This window comes from Calonectris borealis, chromosome 3, assembly GCF_964195595.1.
Source record: "Calonectris borealis chromosome 3, bCalBor7.hap1.2, whole genome shotgun sequence".
Lineage (NCBI taxonomy): Eukaryota > Metazoa > Chordata > Aves > Procellariiformes > Procellariidae > Calonectris > Calonectris borealis.
This window is the reverse complement of record NC_134314.1, coordinates 37,060,986-37,081,485: the sequence shown is the minus strand read 5'-3', so window position 1 is coordinate 37,081,485 and position 20,500 is coordinate 37,060,986. Positions and strand designations below refer to the sequence as shown.

The following is a 20,500-nucleotide window of genomic DNA, read 5'->3' as shown; positions in this document are numbered from 1 at the left end:
ATTTTAAGAAAATAAGGAGACAAAAAAGAATTAAGGTTAAAACAATGCTCACAGACTGTATGCATTAAATGCATATAGAACAAATTTATAGCCTATAAGCAATGAACCTCTAAATAGGGAACAGAAGTAAGACTTTGTGTTTCAGAGCAATGCTCAAGTATTGCTAATGAAACTCTGGAAACATTCAAACTGATAATAGTACAAATAGTATGCAGTTTCATTAAAAATAAAAGCATACCTTCAGCTCTCAAATCCATCAAATGTTAAAAAAGGAACAGAAATGTTTTAATCCCTTGGGCTTGCTTAATGGTATAGATGAAATAAAACCTATGCTCTTCAGGGATTCTCAGTTAAAAGCAGTCAGAAAATTAGATTGTAGAAAACATATGATCAGAAACAAGAAAATAATGGAGTCTAGTTCACTGTTCGGGAGGTGCATCATCTCCTCCCACACCCCAGTTTCTGTTCTCTTTCCATGTTCCTCAGGATGCAGAGCAAGAGCGAGCAATGCTGTGCCAGTAGCTGGGAAGGATGTGTGGATTGTCCACCTGGCTGTTACCAAAATGAACATGTAATGTCAAATGTTCTGCTTGCCTCAAGCATACTAATTTGCTCTCTCCTCCACCCAGCCACCAATTTTAAGTGGAAAGTATTTTTGACCTTCCACTTCTCTTTGCAAGTGATTTCAAACTGGCTATCAGTTTCAAAAGTTACTAGTAGAGGAAAAGACTGACGAGCAAAACAAACAGCACGCTCCTATGAGCCTTGTTTCCCCAGGAAACCAGGATAAAAATCTTTACTTATTAATTATTTGTTTAGAATTCATTTATCAGAATGTGTTAGACTTTTCTTTAGTTACAGTTATCCAAAACTTGTGAGTTCAATTCCTTCATGAGTCGCACGATTCATTACATGCTGCAACTACAAAAACCGCACCTTAGTTTCTGTTTCATTAGCTTAAAACTTTCATGCCAAGTAACAGCTTTCTTCAGAAAGTGACTGGCATATTTGGCAATATTGAAGTAAGGCAAATAAACAGGTATCCTCAAACTATGAGGTGTTAAAATCAAAACAGTATTTTTGCCTTTGAATTCACATCACTCTTGCCCTTTGTCCATTTAGTCCAACCTGACTGCCACTCCTAACTCATCAATGTCAATTGAAAATGTTCGCTTTTATACAGAGAGTATTAGTATCCCCTTTCTTATCTTTCTGTCATATTGCTTCCTTTGTTAATTTGATGGTTGTCATTTATCTCTCCCCCTGTTTATGCTGCACTATTTCTCCTATCTTCAAGTCTTGGGATTTGATACATACTATTCCAATTCTTTGCTCCGTAAGCCTCATCTCAAGCCCTTGCTCTGCCCTTACCCTTTCATAATCTTGTTCACGCTCCTCTTCACTCTTCTAAACCTGATGTTCTGTGCTAGGACCATCAGTTAGCTTCACTGCTGCAAGCTGCTTTTTATATTACAGTATTTCGGTACTGTTTTGCTGAGCTTTGGCTGAAAAACATTCTGACAGACAGTGCGACATACAATAGAGGCAGGTCTATTTGCAACACGTTTGACTGCATGCACCAAAACTGTTTGTTTACAAAAATAAAACTAAAATGCAAAAGGGATGCACAATTTTTTAGTTGTTTTTTTTTTTTTTTAAGAAAAGATTCCTTAAAGGTGAAAAAATAATGAAGTTAAACCAAGATATTTCAATATCTAGGAAATCATAGAATCATAGAATATCTCAAGTTGGAAGGGACCCATAAGGATCAGAGTCCAACTCCCTGCTCCTCACAGGACTAAACCATATCACTAAGTGCATTGTCCAGATGCTCCTTGAACTCTTGACAGGCTTGGTGCTGTGACCACTTCCTTAAGGAGGCTGTTCCAGTGACCAACTTCTTCTCAGTGAAGAATCTTTTCCTAATGTCCAATCTGAACTTCCCCTGACACAGCTTCATTCCATTTCCTCATGTTGTATCGCTGGTCATGAGAGAGGGGAGATCAGCACCTCCCCTGCCGCTGCCTCCCGTGAGGAAGCTGTAGACTGCGATGGGGTCACCCCTCAGCCTTCTCTTCTCCAAGCTGAACAAACCACGTGACCTCAGTTGCTCCTCATAAGTCTTGCCCTCAAGACCTTTCACCATCTTGGTCGCTCTCCTCTGGATGCACTCTAATAGTCTGATGTCCTTCTTATATTGAGGCGCCCAAAATGGCACACTGCATCAGTGCAGCGTAGAGTGGGACAATCACCTCCCTCGACTGGCTAGCTCTGCTATGCTTAATGCACCCCAGGACACGGTCGGTCCTTTTGGCTGCCAGAGCACACTGCTGACTCATATTCAACTTGCCATCAACCCAAACCCTCAGATCTCTTTCCATGGGGCTGCTCTCCAGCCTCTTGTCCCCCAATTTGTATGTATAACAAGGATTGCCCCGTCCAGGTGGAGAATCCGGCACTTGCTCTTGTTACATTCCATACAGTTGGTGATTGCCCAGCTCTCTAGTCTATCCAAATCTCTCTGTAAGGCCTCTCTATTCTGAGGGAATCCACAGCTCCTCCCAGTTTAGTATCAATCGGCAAACTTACTTAACATATGTTTGATTCCTGCGTCCAGATCATTTATAAAAACATTGAAGAGAACTGGCCCTAAAATTGAGCCCTGGTAAACCCCAGTGGTGACTGGCCGCCAGCCTCACGTAACCATTTACTATAAGTCTTTGGGCTCAACCTATCAGCCAATTGCTTACCCAAAGTATTATGGACTTGTCTAGCGGTGTGCTAGACAGTTTATCCAGAAGGATACTGCGAGAGACTATCAAAAGCTTTGCTAAAATCCAAAACCAAGAAAGAATTATTGTAATACAGCACCTGCATGCTGTGCAGATGATTGATGGAGATGGAGAAACAAAGAACCTGCAGTCAGCCTACTAAGTATTCTGAAAACCAGAACACTTTGGTGAATGATGCTGGAAAAGCCAGAAATGTCAGCAGTAGATACCATGGTACTCACTGAAAGAAATGTGCAACCTTTCAGCTTTGTTCTATTTGTGGAATGGGGAGAGAAGTTCTCCAAGGAAGTGTAATACATGAACTTCTCCCAGTCATCTTTGCTGACCATAAAGCTTGTATGTCACACTGCGAGCGTGAAGGTGCAATTTTTTCTCCTCACGGAAAATATCTTTCTTAGGTTTATTTCTTCACGGCTGCCTAGAAGTCACTCTCTGATTCGCTGCTCAGCAGGGTCCCTCTGGCTCCAAATATGCTTTTACCCAACCCAATACCAGTACCGCAGTGAAACAGGCAGTAATGAGTGCATCTGCGTGCTCCTGTCCACAGGCTAAACTAAGTTGACCCGGCTGCTGCTGCCACATCAGCAAGGAGAGGGAGAGATGAGAGACCACAGCAACTGCTGTGAAGAAGAGAAGCATCTGCAGCCACCTTCCTATTCCTCCCCCTTACTGCTTCTTCACACCACCAAGCCCTCTGCAGAGGCAAATTTCCCAGACTATTTCCTAGGTGTTTACCCTCTCCTTCCCTGCACAGGAGATGGCTGTTACTGCTCAAGTAATGAGGACAGACTCAGACCAGACCCAGCACCTGCAGAGACTGGACTACCCTTAAGTAGTATGTCCTGTGATTGACTGACATACACAAACCTTTCCCCTCCTCTTCCTGTCAAGTACAAATACTCAGTATGTAGCACAACTTGCTTCTACTTCTCTAGCTGCTTTTTTATCCAATTACAAAAGATTAAAGCATTAAAGAACATCTTTTTCAGTTTCATTAATATATTTCTAGTATGAGTTCCATAACAAATGCTTTATTGAACACCAGATAGATAAAAGCTACCACATCTCCCAGCTGTAAACACGGTTTATTTTAGAAGGAATGCTCTTACGTTGTTCTGCCACAAGTTACCTCTGGTAAACTCATGTTGCATTTTATATCATTTATCTCTAAATCTTTAATTATTCTTCTTTGTTCTAAAGCTTTGTATGTTATTGAGATAAACTGCCTCCCAGGTAACTTCCTCTTAGCTTTCAGTTTCAAATACGGAGTGTGCTATATTAGAAATTCTACAGTCACAATAACACCATCTCTGAGTCTTTGATTCTAAACTTAAAATATTTTTTTTTCTTTCAGTTTCATAGTATGAAGACTTATCTTGTCTTTCCCATTTTGAACACCTTACATCCTCTTTAGCTGGATTATATATATAAAACAATGATACCTCGTTGATGGGATAAAATACATATAACAGACCCTGTTGTGAGTTTCTGTGTTTTTTTTTAAAAAAACAACAAAAAAGCAAACGAAACAAACAAAAAACCCAAACCTAAAACTAAAGCACAACCTGGATATCCTTAGAGGAATTCAGGGCTTCAAATCACTATCACATGTAATTTAGTGTCTACCTTAAAATAGTAAAATCCATTTCCATACACTAAACCCAAGTACCTTGCTTATATCACCTCACCCCAATCACCTTTACAGAAAAGGCAACACTTTCCTTGAGGGCACACAAACACACAAGTCATCAGTTCATCTGAAGACTAAGTACAAGAAACTGATGTATAAAGAAATCCAGCTAACTACTGAAGACACTTGGGATCCTTCTGGCACCAGAGTTTTCACCAACAAACTTACTTTAAGCAATACTATCTTGGCAGAGATCAAGAACGTCTGTATCTTCTTGGGATTTGTGAATTAGGCATCTAAATATCTAATTCATCCAAGAGGCTGGATCCAGTAAATATTGTCAACAGGAAGACAGTATCAATCCCAGTTAAACAAACAGCATTCACAGCAGCTACTACTCGGACGACTCTGATGTTACTGCTGCCCTTTTTTTCAATACCTACTGTAAATATTCTATTGATTATGAAGAAGCAGCTCTAGATACAAAGTCTTCCCTGCCTGAGAGATTAAAATTTGTATTACTCTTGATTCCTCCTTCTTAACTAGTCCTGGTCAGAAGCCTAGAGGAGTGAAGAACTGCCTATCTGCCTGCTGATGCTGAGTTGCCAAGCCATGTTAACGGATGCAGAAGACACTAAGCAACAAGTGTGAGCTCACTCAGAGCAGAAGAGTTACGGATTCACATTTTTAATCTGAGGACTGCTTAGAAAAAGTCACTGGATAAATTACAGAAAACAGGTATTCTTTAGCTTTTAGGTTTTTAAACTAAAGAGTGAGCTGGTCATCCTTAAAGAAATTCAGGGCTGTAAATCAATGTCTCATTTAAGTGTTTAAGATTTACAGACAGTCCCTGCAAATGAAAATGGATTTCAGATATTTATTTCCCAGTCCTTCACTCTTTTTCCCTCTGCCCACAATGTGCGAGCTACTTTGAATACCACTTAAAGATGCCAAGTATCTGGCATGCATACCTAGGAAAAACAGAGGTACCTTGTTTAGAGTTGTGGATTTCACTGCAGGAGTTGAGCACTAAAATGTTAGACAAGAAATACTCAGCTGTCTTTGCAACTGGCTATAGATAAAAGGCTCTACAGAGCTTACTTTTCATTTCTATCCTATCGCCATAACACAAACACACACCCTATTTTGGGCACACAAAAATATTTCCTAGAGAAGCATGACAAATTTAAACTATGAAAAAAGGTTCATTAGTAAACAGGCAAAAGAACAGAGAAACCCTAAGATTCTCATTATTAAAGTATGTACACACATTTTAAGCAATGGTTGAGGACTACTATCAAAAACCCCTTGGGATACACAGCCACCTTCAAAAACTAGAGGATGTAAGAGAGAATTTTCCCCAAGACAAAAAAAAAAAAGCACTATCTCTGTTAAATGCAGCAAACTGAATTTTTCCGTGAAGAGAAAGACAATCCTTATAGCAAGAACAGCTTTAGACCTCCATCTGGAAGTTGACCAGAATAGAACTAAAGAGCTGGGGTAAGTAATGATGTGATGGAGCTAAGGTGGTCATATTATCTCTTTGAATAACCACCTACTATCGTACCCCCAAAAACAAACAAACAAAAGAACAAATTTAGGTCTTTTTGTTCAATAACGTGGCTAGAATAACAGAAAACAAGGCCTAGAAGAATTCAAATGCTTTTACACAGGCATGATAAGTGAAGGACTGAGGGATAGGCTTTGATGTTGCTGTTCTGCATGGTCTCAGCTGCAAATATCACAGAGATGCCAAAGAAGCAAAACGACACTGCTAATGCAATGCTACAGAAAGCTAAGAGAGCTTTGATAGAAAGCATTCACTGGAGAGAGACTGGGGGCAGAGGAAACAAACAAACAGTTTTTGATATATATTTCCTATCATATTCAACAAAACAAGAATTTCCTGTATTCTTGCATTAAGGGCCCCCATATATTTAGTTTGTAAATCAAGAGAACAGCAAAGGCCTATTCCATCCCTTTTTTCTCCTCCTAGTGGAAATAATTTGTAATACCCTGAATACCAGTTAATTACTTGGATAAAACCAGGCAATGACAGTATTTGTTATTAGGAAAAGAGACAGTCCTGACAAAACAGTGTTACAGACAGGTTGGAAATCATGAATAAAACTTTTTTGCCACAATGGTAAAAAAAATCCTGCTAACTTCATCCTGTAACTCTTCAATAATTGTAGCTGTAGTGCGTGATGTGTATCAGGTGAGGCTGGCTGAGGAGGGAAGATGGACAAATCTAAGAGGCAGTCAGAATTTTCTTTCATTCATTCCTGTCTAGTTACTCCTATGATCCACTTTACTGAAGTAAATGAGAGTCAGTCAGTTTGGCGATTGGTCTAGACTATAGTGATTTACAAGACAATGGATTTTGATTACCATTTGACTTAAATAGCTCTCTACATAGGACAACAGATTGCTGAGAAAAATTAATTCAACAATCAAGAGATTCAAACATTGATTCTTACTAGACCATAAAATCCTGGCAACACATTTTAATATTCATACAAATGAACTGCTCCTCCACTATACAAGCAAAATTTTTTGGCCAATGAAAAAGCATATCACGTTTCACAAGCCATCATATTCCTCTTGGGACTCGGTTAATTTAGGAAAACTGAAGCCCACTAGTTTTATACTTGGCAGCCACCGGTGACATGAATAACTATTTTTAAATCTTATTTGTCCCTGAACAGGCAAGACTTTTGTAAACAGATGACTTAAATATTGTCCTGGCAGTTGCTGACAAAAGATACTGCAAACGACACACGGCCGGGGGAATTTATTATGACCCACAACTAGTTGGAGCATGTATTAAATACATACTGTTGCACGTATTAAAACCATCAGAGTAAGTTTATGATTACTCTCTTCCAGCCAATTTCAGTCATTAATGAATCATACAAATTGTATCCTCGATAAGAAAAGATTCAAAAACCACGGTTCTGATTAATGTGTACTTTTCAATTGCACTTACATACATTTCATTATATAATTACCAATAAGATTCAAACATTTCTCTCTTTCTGCTTTTCACTGTACTACATTTCAACTTGTTATTTTCATGAAGAATTGTGAATTCTTTCTCACACAAACATCCGGTAAAGGCATTAAACTAATACTTAGAATTCTTGCGTTTGCTTTTCTGCTAAATATATCAACAGTAATATTTGAGCATTTGCAAAATTCTACATAAAGACTTTTAGATGGAACATAAGAAGAGAGAGAAAAATGAAAACAGGCAGTAAAGTCCCAAACAGGGTAAGAAAAGTTCCTAGAGACTATGGTCATGTCTCAGTATCCATTCAGATACTCTTAACACAAAACAACTTCAAAACAACTACCCTAAAGGTAGGGTAGCCAATTTCCAAAGGGGACAAGGATTAAAAAAAAAAAAAAAAGGAAGGAAATAGCACATAACTTTTTTTTTTTTTTGCTTTGTTTGAACAGAGCAGGCATTTCATGACTCTTGACAGCACCTTTGAAGTCAATATTGATGTTTTAAACATAGCATGAGAAGCAGCAAACAACCACAGTTCACTGAAACATGGCTCTTTTCCTTCTGGGTCTTGTTTGAAAGAGATTGTGAGTGAGGTGGGGCAGATGGATGAGGTATTTGATGAACAGGAACAAGGTACCAGAAAGCAGTCTCTCCTGAAAGCCCTACACAATTCGACTTTACTCTTGAATCCTGAAGGCAATGTACACTTGTCTTCTATTTTAGTGTTTTGATTAACTCCTTAAAACAAGAGGTCCAAGAAACAGACACAGGTCTCTGTACAGAACCCAGGGTCAAGGACAGGATCTTCTGGCACATAATGCATTAGCCATGCTCCAAATTACACTAGCAGCTGCACCTAAAAGAATTACAACCAGTGAACTGCACTTCTGTCAATAATGCTGACAACTAGTGTGATACCACTAGGATCACATCACATAAATCCTGTGTAATGCAGCACCCTGTGACTGTATTTGGCCATGACAGCTTTGAATATAGCTGAACTGCATTGAAAGAAGCCAGATGTAAAAGTACTTTTCTTCTCTCTCCAAAGTAACAAATGAGACTCTGAATTCTTTAACAATAATTGTTTTGAAGTTTTGCACAGCTGCATATATGAGGGATGTAAGACAGACATGTATGAAGTATCTTAATTTCTGTTACAGGGATTTGACGTTTAAAGCTAATTCCATATACTATGAAGCTACAGTCAGCTCAAGTTCACCACAGCAGGTTTCCAGGCAAACTCCAGACGCTGCCCATGTAAAAGGAATTTAGTGTCCTCTCTGAAGTGCCCTACAGCAATGAGCTGTGCAAAACCTTCACCAGAAACATGAAACACACATGCTATTCTGAACAGCATAGGGAGTTGGGAATCCCCAGTGCCTCTGACTGTTGCATGTTTCTGAAATAGGAGAAATGATCCCTTGTTCCAACACATCCTGGACAACAGAGACAAACCTCAACAGACCAGGCATATCCCAGTGCCAGTGAGCAAGTGATGCACCTAGGAGCAGGAGAGATGCACATTTACTATGTCCCTGTGGAGACAGGGACAACAGCTATTGTCAAATCCCAAATGGGCAGATTAAGAAAAAAATTCTCCTGTGCTTCCTTTCTGAAGGGGAAGAGACAAAAGTTTCTACTCCACCAGAGCTGTAATTATATACCATAGCTCCTACGGAAGTTTTCCACAGGAAATGTCTTCCCATGTTTTGTCAGGTAGTAGAGAACTGTCCATTTCAAAAGTAGAGCCAGTGGCTCCACAAACTGAATCCAGTCTTGCAGAATTTTCTTATAACATGACAGCATTTCTCTCTGCTTCAAAGCAGGACTTGCAAAGAACCTGCATAAATAGGACAATGGTTCTGCTGACAGTAGAGTGACTCGACATGAATGAACAATTTGCACATGAAAAGGCAATGCACCAACAGCAATATCCATACAAACCTCCAAGAGTCTCAGTGTTGAGGATGCAAAAATTGGTGACAAGCAAAGCACTTGCTCCACAGATCAGCAGCGACTATCACAGATTTTGCAACATGAGAGCAACAGCTCATCTGTACCAGAATTAGACATAGGATCCTCACAAGCTGTTCTGTAGCAGCCATCCAGGGACGCAAGACTGTGCCAGTAGAAGGTGCAGACACAGGCCTTTGAGCAGATGATTTAACCTCAGAGCATTCATGCTTCACCCTTAGCAGCCATGACTTAAGATTCCTTCTAGATATTTCAGAAGGCTTCTTCTAAAAGATTTTGTGTCTGACAGCTGTATGCAGACTTCTGAGCTGCTCTCCAAACATGGAGGGAGAGGAGAAAAATTAAAAAGGGAAATTCAAGAGGCTACTTCTATTTGTAGTTCTTTGATTTAAATGGTTTTAAGTAATATTTCCTTTTATTTTACCTCTCATATCTTAAACGATAGAATTTTTTTTTTTTTCCTTTTGATACTCGTGTCAATTTGGAGTTTCAGGTCAAAAAAATTCTATCATCTAAAGTGCACAGCTTTAGGCAACTGAATCCAGGCAGAAAAACTCTGAGCGCATGTCTTTGCTGGTTCCTACACCTTCCAGTGCTTTGTAAGTAGAAACATCTCAAACAATGGGACTCAACAGTTATAGAAAGTAATTCTGCTGCTTTTTTTCTTCCTTCACATCTAATGTACAGATAATGATCTCTTTTCCAATTCTCAAAGGTTTTTTAAGTTATTTAATTTGCTCTGCAAAACGCTGGAATTGCTTTTGAAGATGAGGTGTTAAGTGTAATCCACAGCCATTTCTCTCTTTGTTCACTTTTTGAAGATGCTTCTCACAGTCCTTTGTCTTCCTTGACAGCTCCTGACAGTTTTATAGGTGAGGATGGCAAAGGGAAAATTATGTCAAATACTATAACCGCATCGGTGGCTGTCTGTACAAATGCTTTTTGACAGTTAGTAAGGTTAGATACAACAAAATTCCTAATGTTTTTATACTGCAGGCATTTAAGCATCCTCCTGGAAACAAAATTCACACAGTTTGCCACTCTTTTCAGATGACAGCCTTGTAATTAATGGTAATTTTATTTTAAACCTATAATCTTGATATTTCAATCACCACTTGAGTAAACAGTGATGATTAAAACTGAAGCATAAAGTTCCCTGGGAGATATTCTGGTACACAGCACATGAAGAATTAGTTACACAATTTCCACTACTAATTCTGAATGCTACATACTTATTTCCATATTCAATTCAATTTAAAGAAAACCAAACCTCTACAAAGAATTTTTCGATAAATCTTTATAAACATTGCAATTACTACACACAACATTGCCCCCTTTTTCCTAGAAATCTGGAAACTATCATGATTATTCCTTAATAATTGGTTTATACAATTTTTAAACTCTTTAAATCTGATTGAAGTAATGGCTGCCGATAGGAATGACTGTTAAGTCAACATTTTGGTGGAAGCAAGAGATAAAATATCTCGTAAAAAGCCATCTGTTTCAGTGAAGTTATTCAGAGAAAAGATGCCACTTGCAAATTATACTGACATACTCCACCCTTCCTGAATGATTTCTAAAAGCACTTGGCAGACTTGAAATGTCCCTGATATATGAGGATATTTTCTCTCATTTAAGATGTTACATCTCTCACTTAAGCTTTGCTTTTCTTTCTGTCCTCTCCCCACGTTCCTCCAACCACCAAGTAGTCCCTCTCTGGATAACCTCTTGGTTGTGCTCCTACAATTAACTTTATTTTAATTATTTATTAACTTCCCATTCAGGTAGAGGAGGGGAACAGGTGGAAACACTGGACCTCATCAACTATGAAGAAGTCCATCCTGAGTGCCTGCTCAAGTTTCCTTTGTTCTGTATCCTGTAATCACACAGAAAATAAAAGGAGTCACACCTGCATGACTCTCTATTCCTAATACCACACAAAAGGTATGTATGCTCACGTCCTTTCAAAACACTGGCCAGGGACACCTCTAATTAAAAACTAAGTATCACACCATGGTGACACTTTACTAAAAAGCACCCCGGTATTAGAGACACAAGGCTCTAGTCCTGGAAAGTCTCCAGTATATGAAGTTTTCCTTCTGAATACTTTCGTTTTCCCTCATCTAACCAAAATACAGGCATATCTGCCACCCTTCCACCCCCTCCCCAGTCTGGTAATGATATTTGATTGATTTTTACATTCTGGGGTAAATACTTGATACACAGTGAGTGGGATTCATTTGAAATTAAGACAAATGGGTACATCTGTCCATAGGTGTAGCAGATGTCTAGGCTCTCATTTTGCTAAAGGCAACTCTAGCGCTCATCCTAAAATAGGGACCTAGTATGGGGTCAGCATTCTTTAGGCTCCAAGGATTATAGGGATACTATCTCAATTTACTACAATAGTAGTGTAGTTACATACATGTGGACACTAAATTCGTACATCTAAGTCTCAAACAATTCCACCATCATGCCTGTTCCAAGTTACTCTAAAAGACAGAATGAAAACCAAAAATCCTAAGACAGACAATGGAATTCACTACTTATGGGAAGTCTTGTGAAGACAGACTAGGGATATTTCAGTTGAATGAGGAAACTAACACGATGATGCATGCATCAATGCAAAATGATGAATACAGACAAAATGCAGCTCAGTCCTATTTGCTGTTTGTGCCAGGGACATGCCATTTCTGAATTCTTCACTCATTTGCTGATTTATTTTTAAAACACGAATTTGCAAATGTCTAGAGAGTGACTGAGATCATCTGAAGCAAATCAATCTATTAATCTATGTGCACAAGAAAGAATAAAAAATTGTATAGTCATTACCTTGTGAATATCTACACTATATCTTCATATAGCATGAGAAACAATGTGTTTTTCTCTCATATTTTCTATAAAGTTGTTTTAATCTGCCTTTTTAACAGTTAAAACTCCTATACTCAGGAATAGACTAGAAGAACTTGCATGCATGAGCAAGAACTTTTTCAAATGTTTTAGAGCATTTACTGTCTATATCACAAAAAAGAACAATTAAAAAATCTCTGAAAAGTACTCTTCAAAATATAGTAAGACAAACTAATATTTTAAAAAGTGCATAAAACCAGGAGAGTATTACCGTACATTGAAATGGTGTAAGAAAGACAGAAGATGTTTTAAACTTACCCTATTGACATTGCTATTTCTTAAAATAATCTGAATTAGATTTTTCTTAAATTCTTCCAGCTTCTTGAAACACTTCTTCAAAACATGATTAGATAATTTAGTATCAGTTATTAAACTGATCAAAACACAAACCGCTTCAGTAAGAAAATTAGAAACTGGAAATTTAGGACTGTTGTAAAAAACAGTCAGTCCATCAAGCAACTGAGACACTGAATGGCATACGGTGAAAGAATCATTCTCAAGCTCTGTGAAGTCTGCTTGAAGAATTCCTCCTTCTGACAGTTTTCTTATTTCAAGCAGATTTTGCAAAAACTGCACTGGAGCAGCCAGAGATTCCTCATTGCTACTACAGCAAAGATTCAATGGAGGAACTCTTTCCAACCAATGTTTAGAAGTGTCGACATGCTCAGATTGGTGAAAATCAGAAGTTATGCCTAAAGAATCGAATGCATAGTCATTAGACACATCACATCCAGAGTCTTCTAGCTGACTTGAGTAACTCACAGGGTTTGTATATTCCTGATCCAGAAGAGTTTTAGCAGAGGCATCTGGTTTTCCTGAAACACAAATGTGAAAGTTACATTTGTGTTATACTTAAATACGTGCTTATAGGAAGTGTCGTATTTCCTTTCTCCTTTTGCTTCCACACAAAAATCACGTAATACATATGTATGCTCACTCCCCGAGAACTTCCCATGACTAGAATTTAGCTGTGGAAGAAGGTGACATTTTTAAATTAAAGTCAAAACTTTTTTTAAACTGTTTGTGAACAAGATGTTTTATGCTCATAGTAATATGACCAGCAATTTTGAGTTTAAAATTCCTGATGGTTTTAAGTTTTCACATATATAATTTAAGTGGACATCACATGAACAGTTTAAGTGGACATCTATACTCTCATTAATTCCTGGGGAAAGAAATGCATGTAAATTTCTGATCCCCCAAACATTTTCACCAGTTTTATTCTCAAGAACTCAGACTGCTTTTAAAAGACAGTGAAGTTCTGTTACTATAAATGCATCAAATAAGACCTTCTCCTTTACTTGTACTCTTTCTCCCCAGGTCAGGTAAGGAATTCTAACTGAGTCAAAGTTGAACAGAACATTACACTTGAGCTGTTTATTATTTAACAAAGAAAAACATTCAGAACCAAAAATTTCTGTATCCTCATACCACCTATCTCTCATATCATCTTCTTCAAAGACACACAAACTACATTACAGAAGGTATGCATTGCATTCACACTATTAAATTATTTTCGTACAGCATTGCAGAATCTCTTTCATCCTGTTTCACACATTAGATACATTTAAGTCAGTGCATCTGGGCATAAACTCAGTACTAGGTGACAATAGACTACCTCTGTGCTATATGCTACCTATGTGAAAAGATTACAGTCAAAACAAGCAAGAGATATTAGAGCAGTGAAGTGGAAGTCCAACAAGCATAAACATCTCAGTGCCATGAGGCAAGGCCAGAACCCCATCTGACCAACTCCCCTCTGTGCCCTGCTTACTGGGGCACAGCCACAAACTGCTTCTCCTCTCACTCTTAAAAAACATGCGTATACTATTCATATTTTCCACAAGGATCCAAAGCAATCATAGAATCATTAAGGCTGGAAAAGACCTCTAAGATCATCGAGTCCAACCGTCAATCAACACCACCATGCCCACTACACCATGTCCCTAAGTGCCACATCTACACGTCTTTTAAATACTTCCAGGGATGGTGACTCAACCACTTCCCTGGGCAGGTCCTCTGTGTTGTATTCTTAAATGAATAAAAACATTTTATAGATGGTTTGGCTAATGGGAAATAAATGTTATATTTCATGGCAAGTTAAAAAAAGGATTTTTAACACAGAAAACATCACTAGGCAGCAATCTACAGTATTCTGTACACTAACAAAACACTACTCAAAAAAGTTTATACAGACTTCATTAAATATACAATTTCAAATGGAACTTTCTGACCATTACTTCAGTCTCTGAAAACATACCAGATCATCCAATGAGGGTACTACTACTGAGATAAAAACTGGAAACACGGTTTATTTATTTGTTGTTGAGTTTCATGCCTTTAACATTCAGACATACTCAAAATTGAATAGGATTGGTACCAACTGACTCACAATGAAAGGGCTAACTGTGGGGAAATCAACTGACATTTCCAGGAAGTAGGAAAAGCAGGGCTTGTAAGGCCAGCCTAGCATTTTATATATAAACACTGTTCCCAAATGCCCTGCATACCCAAACTTGGAAAGCAAGCAAAGAAGCAAAGCACACTTCCCATGGTGTGACTAACAAAACCAGACAGCAATCTTTCATGTCTTCTCTCTCTAGCGTTTTAAGCAAAAGACATTCTAGAAGAGAAAAACTGAAAGTTGTTTTTGGTGCTGTTTAAGGAAAATGTGCCCTTCTAGGGAATCCATCTACTGTGAGTTTCACTATGTGGATATTTTGTTCCTGTTTTTAATCCCATGGCGCAATATGAAAATTGCTCATGAGGATGTAGCGCCAGGAATCAAAAGAAGCAAAGCAAGAACTACGTGCAAAAAACCATGTATGTTCGCTGACTCTCTTGTTGAAGGGAAAAAAAATAGCAGAGGTGAAAGAAAGGAGAAGGAAAGAGAAGAAAAAGGGAAGAAGAGAGTAATACAGAAATATCCGTAGGAACCAAACTTAAGACCGTCCCCAAATAAAAGAGGTAACATATACAATAAAACACTCCTACCAGTAGGAGACAATGTTGCATTTATGCTTAGGTTCCTACTCACTGAGATATCAAAATCCTGTCCCGTGATGCGCTTCCAGAAAACCCAGTTATAGTAAGTCCCCAATAGCAGCGTATTTCCTGTTCAATGAATAATACAAAATGCTTTAAAAATGTTCAGTCATTGATATATTCTAGTCATTTGAGGAGGAGGTGGAAGTTATCTTTTAAAAAAATAAATACGTCACCCACCAAGAAACACTCATTATTTCCCTCAAAATGTCTAGAAACAGCTTATCATTTATTTCTTGAAAGAAGGTAAACTAATCACTTTGTACTTACCTACTATTTAAATGAGAAAGCAGCCTTGATGTTCACACCATATGGTTATCAAATACAAAAAACAAAAAAAACCACACAAACAAAAAAACCCCAAACAGCATTAAGCCTGCCTCACACTAACCATCATCTTTAAGCAATTTCAACATTTGACTATAAATATACTGGAACAAGAAATATGAAAATTTAGTGTGCATGATAAACTAACCACAAAATTTTACAATGCCTTTATATAGGTAATGAAATATCTGGTCATGAGCAATTTTACAGCCTCCTAAATATGTCACATCAGATTCAGGAAATATTTAAACTCTTAATTCCTATTTAGGACTTTAGCTCCTTACTACATTAAGATCCTGAGCTGAAAATCAGAATTTTTGACTGTATCAAAGCAAGATACAGTCACAAGAAGAGCCTTGGGGTGCAAAGGCTGAAGAACTGACATCCCTCTACACATATCCGCTGTTGCAGAAAGTGTTTGGCCTGAAACCCAGCAGTCATTCAAGGGACAACGGAGTGACTTGCATACTGTGTATAGTACGTATGCAAGGTTTGTAGGCACTTCTGCGAAGCATAAGAACTCAAATGCACATACTGCTGTGGGACCACGGAACACAGAGGCTTTTATCAGAGGAGTGAGATGCCAGTAAGTCTTATGATTAGAGAGTGTGGAGTCTTCAGCTAGTCCTGAGGACACAGAGTCTGGCAAACACCAAAGTTCACCTCATCTCCCAGGTGAATTCTGTCACTTCTGAATAACCACCTTAATACAGACACCAAGACTCAGTTCAGGGTCAAGAAAAGGAGGAGGAGGAGGAGCCAACTGCTTCACCAGGACAGGGAAACATCTCTTGTCTCCCGAGTGCCTGTTGCCAGCAGTATGGTCATAAGGATTCTCAGAGCTGTGAAGAGACAAGGGAATGACCCAGCTCCTGGTCCTACCCAACGCAGAATACGAGACTCAGCATTTGTAATATCCATGTAGCAGGAGCAGGGGTAGTGGAAGATGCTTCCTCAGACACCTGCACTACTGGCTGTCACAGACCAAGCAGTGTTTGAATGAGGAAGGCGACATGCTATATGTAGTTCAAAATTTAAAAACTGAAGAAGGGTCCTCAACTGATGAAATTGCTGTGCAATCATAAAATAGCCTTCAAGTCTTTTGAAAAACCTAATATACCTGCAGTTACACCACCAACAGGGATTGTAGAACAGAAAATGGGTTTGAAGGTGGCAGAGGTAAGAAACAAAAGTGGAGAGATGATTTGAATTCTGCAAAGCAAAAATTACTTCAGTTTCAAGCATTAGGCAGTGTTCATATTCTCTCACTTTGCGAGCACATGCATGGATTATCACTTGAAAAATCTAAAACAATGGTGTTAGACATGTAAAGCTCTCTTAAAACTCAGTTACAATTGACAGGCTCAATTCCACTTCTAAAAAAAAAAAAAAGACAATTAAAAATGAGACAATCTTAGAAGCCTGTTTGATGATACTGCATTTTGCTTTCCAAGTAGGTGTTCAGTCAATAACTTCCAAAAGGAAACAAAAACATCTGTGAAATCGTTCATATTTTTTCCTATTGTGTTCACTTCTCCACTGCATTTTTCAGGACTCTCTTATTCTTCACTTAATCTTCATTGATTGGTTTGTTACAAGTGTACTTTCCATGAACAACAAATCAAGTTTATTCTCTTCTTAAAAAAAACTCTTCACAGATATTAACTGTTTTCTTTATCTTTTCTTCATGTGTAAGCCTGCCTCTATTCTGCTGTTTTCATTACTAACAAAGCTGGCTGGTTGAGAAAAAAACATCTCTCCTCCCTCATGAACTTCTGTGCGTGTAGCACACCACTGTTGTCCTCATCTGGAACCAAACCAAACTTCTGTATATACCAAAGCAAAGAAATATTGTCTCACATATTTGAACATTTTGAAATAATAATGAAAAAATAATAAAAAGCTTCCAGGATTCTCCAAATGAAGAAATTTTAGAAGTTATGTATTCCACGCTTTGCTTCTGCATTTCCATGGTTTTTTTATAACCAGCTTGGAAAAGAAAGTTCTTCTGTTTAAAGCTAAGGTATGTCATGCTGACATACTTTGTTCCATTTAGGAATAATTTCAAGAAATGAATATAGGACCGAGTACCTAAAATTTTCAAATTAATTGTTCAATGCCAGGATTTAAATGTTTCTCAGAAGGCTTAGAAGCATATACTTCAATTTGTTATAGATTTTGCTTAAAGCATCTAAACTCAGTAAACTAGAATTCAGTAAGAACTGAGAAGGATTTTGAGCATATAAACATTCATTTTTAGGGGATTTCTGTAAAAGACAGCACAAATCTTTTGTAGTTCAAGTCAAATAAAGAATACTTGCAGCAAAGATATGGAAGGATCGATAATCAGGTGACAAACATACAGATTTGGGTCAGTTAATGCTCATCAAGTGGCTTTCATGACAAACAATCTAACGTATCATAGAATCATAGAATAGTTTGGGTTGGAAGGGACCTTAAAGGTCATCTAGTCCAACCCCCCTGCTGTGGGCAAGGGACACCTTCAACTAGATCAGATTGCTCAGAGCCCCGTCAAACCTGACCTTGAACGTTTCCAGGGATGGGGCACCTAGCACCTCTCTGGGCAACCTGTGCCAGTGTTTCACCACCCTCATTGTAAAAAAATTTCTTCCTCATATCTAGTCTAAATCTACTCTCTTTTAGTTTAAAACCATTACCCCTTGTCCTGTCACAACAGGCCCTGCTAAAAAGTTTCTCCCCATCTTTCTTATAAGCCCCCTTTAAGTACTGAAAGGCTACAGTAAGGTCTCCCTGGAGCCTTCTCTTCTCCAGGCTGAACAACCCCAACTCACTCAGCCTTTCTTCATAGGAGAGGCGTTCCATCCCTCTGACCATTTTCGTGGCCCTCCTCTGGACCCGCTCCAACAGTAATATGGTTTACAATATTGACCATCTCAATGAGATGACTGAAATTTGAGTTCTAAGCTAGATAGGGGATATTTCAAGATACCAAGTGAATTAATGTTACCTATGAAGACTACCTGTCTGAACTGGTAGTACTGAACTGGAAGTACTATGTCTTATTAAAAATGCTTTGCATTGTCAAACAAACTGAGCTTTGCTAAGAGACAAGAAGTATCAACCAATGCAGACAGCAATGATCTGGGTGCAACTGTAATGAGCTGCAGGCTGAAATGAGGTGGACTCCCTAAGAAATCAGCTAGGGTGTGCATTCCTAAAAACATCTCTTTTCTTGAATGCAACATGGTACAAATGTTTGGCTTTTGTGCTTATATACCCAGAAGCCCACAAAGAAAGATATGCTTGAGGAACTCAAGTCTAAATTTGAGTTAGGTTAAGGTTGCCCAAAGAGGATGTGGAATCTCCATTCTTAGAGATACTCAGAAGCTGTCTGGACATGGTCCTGCACAACCGGCTCTAGGTGGCCGTGCTTGACAAGGGGGTTGGACAAGATGACCTCCAGTGGTCGCTTCCAACCTCAACCATTCTGTGACTCTGTATTTCCAGAGAAAAATTTGACTGATCCTTAGCTCCCTACATCAGACTTATAGGCAAGAGGATCCTAATTGCCATTGCCACAATTCTTAACTAGTTTTTACCATATACATTCAGTTTCCCCCAAAACTATCATTCTGTTACCCAGAAGAAAGGAAATGAATCTACACTAAATTAGGAATCCCACTTGCTTTTATGAACCTTATTCCTAAAAATCACTATGCATCTTATCAGGAACTTGATCTATACAGGGAATTTATAAAATAATAACAAACCCTTTCTCTTGCTGGGACAATTGGGTTGTTTTTGCCTGTGAATGGGTTCATTATACAGAAACCTGGAAAGAAAAGGATGCTTCTTGGGTCCCTTTGCCCCAAGTATGTGCTTAGAACAGCTGTAGCAATGCCATCTGATAAGACAGACAGCATCTGCTTTCAAAGGGAGAAAGTTTCCACAACCAAACCAGACCTGTTATCCATGGAAGGAGCAGTACTCTGAGATTTCAATGAATCATTACACTCCAGCTGGTGCTTTTTCCAGATTGCAAATTAACTTATTTAATTATCCTGAAAAGGCCTCAGCTTTCATAAAGTTCCCCATTGTGTCACTACAATTATGGGGAACAGATTTATCTCATCATCGTATTCCAAGAGCCATATTCCCATAAATCTGTGCTAAACACATTTTAACTCCATTTTGGTCATCTCACATATCTGTTCTCAATTCTCTGCTCCCCTCCTAAAAAAAAAAATACTTTTTAGGTTGTGAAATGTTACTTGCAATGCTGCCTACTTGCATTAGCACCACTGGCAGAAGCACGGAAGTACACTAGTACACTTAAGATGTCAAATGACAGTTCATTTTTGAAGTATTGTCTGTCTGACACCATCATGCCTTAAAGAAAATGCTCAGATGACACTTACTTAGACTGGGCTGCCCTTATGGATCTGTATGGAGAGAAGGCCACCTTTTTTTTTTGGGGGGGGGGGGGGGGGGGGGGAGGCAGGGGCGAGGCAGAGAGGGATAGGGAGGGAGGAAGAATCTCTTCATGCACAAACATCACATCCCTAAGCACCAGACAAAAATAATTTTCCATGGCGACATCAGACTAAGTGTTGACTGCTGCCCAGTGGGGAATCCTCTCACCTTGGAAAAAGGAAGCTAGAAAAGAAAAAAGCCAAAAGATACCTCTCAGAAGCTGACAATTCCTCTGCAACTGTCTTCTGCATTCCTTGCTTTCTGCCAAATACCGGGGGGGAAAAATGGTGACAGGACACAGCAATCTGTAAGAGCACCTCATTCAAACATACTGACCTGAAGAAATAGCTT

General features: G+C 38.6%; 1 protein-coding gene across 1 annotated transcript in view; it reads right to left on the bottom strand.

Annotated features, from left to right (window-relative positions):
• Nucleotides 1-20,500, bottom strand: part of MEI4 (meiotic double-stranded break formation protein 4) — an 85,142-nt gene that overhangs the window by 47,426 nt on the left and 17,216 nt on the right. The window contains exon 3 of the mRNA XM_075145346.1: nt 12,581-13,137. Coding sequence (XP_075001447.1) covers nt 12,581-13,137 — 557 coding nt within the window. The remainder of the gene's footprint in view (nt 1-12,580; nt 13,138-20,500) is intronic.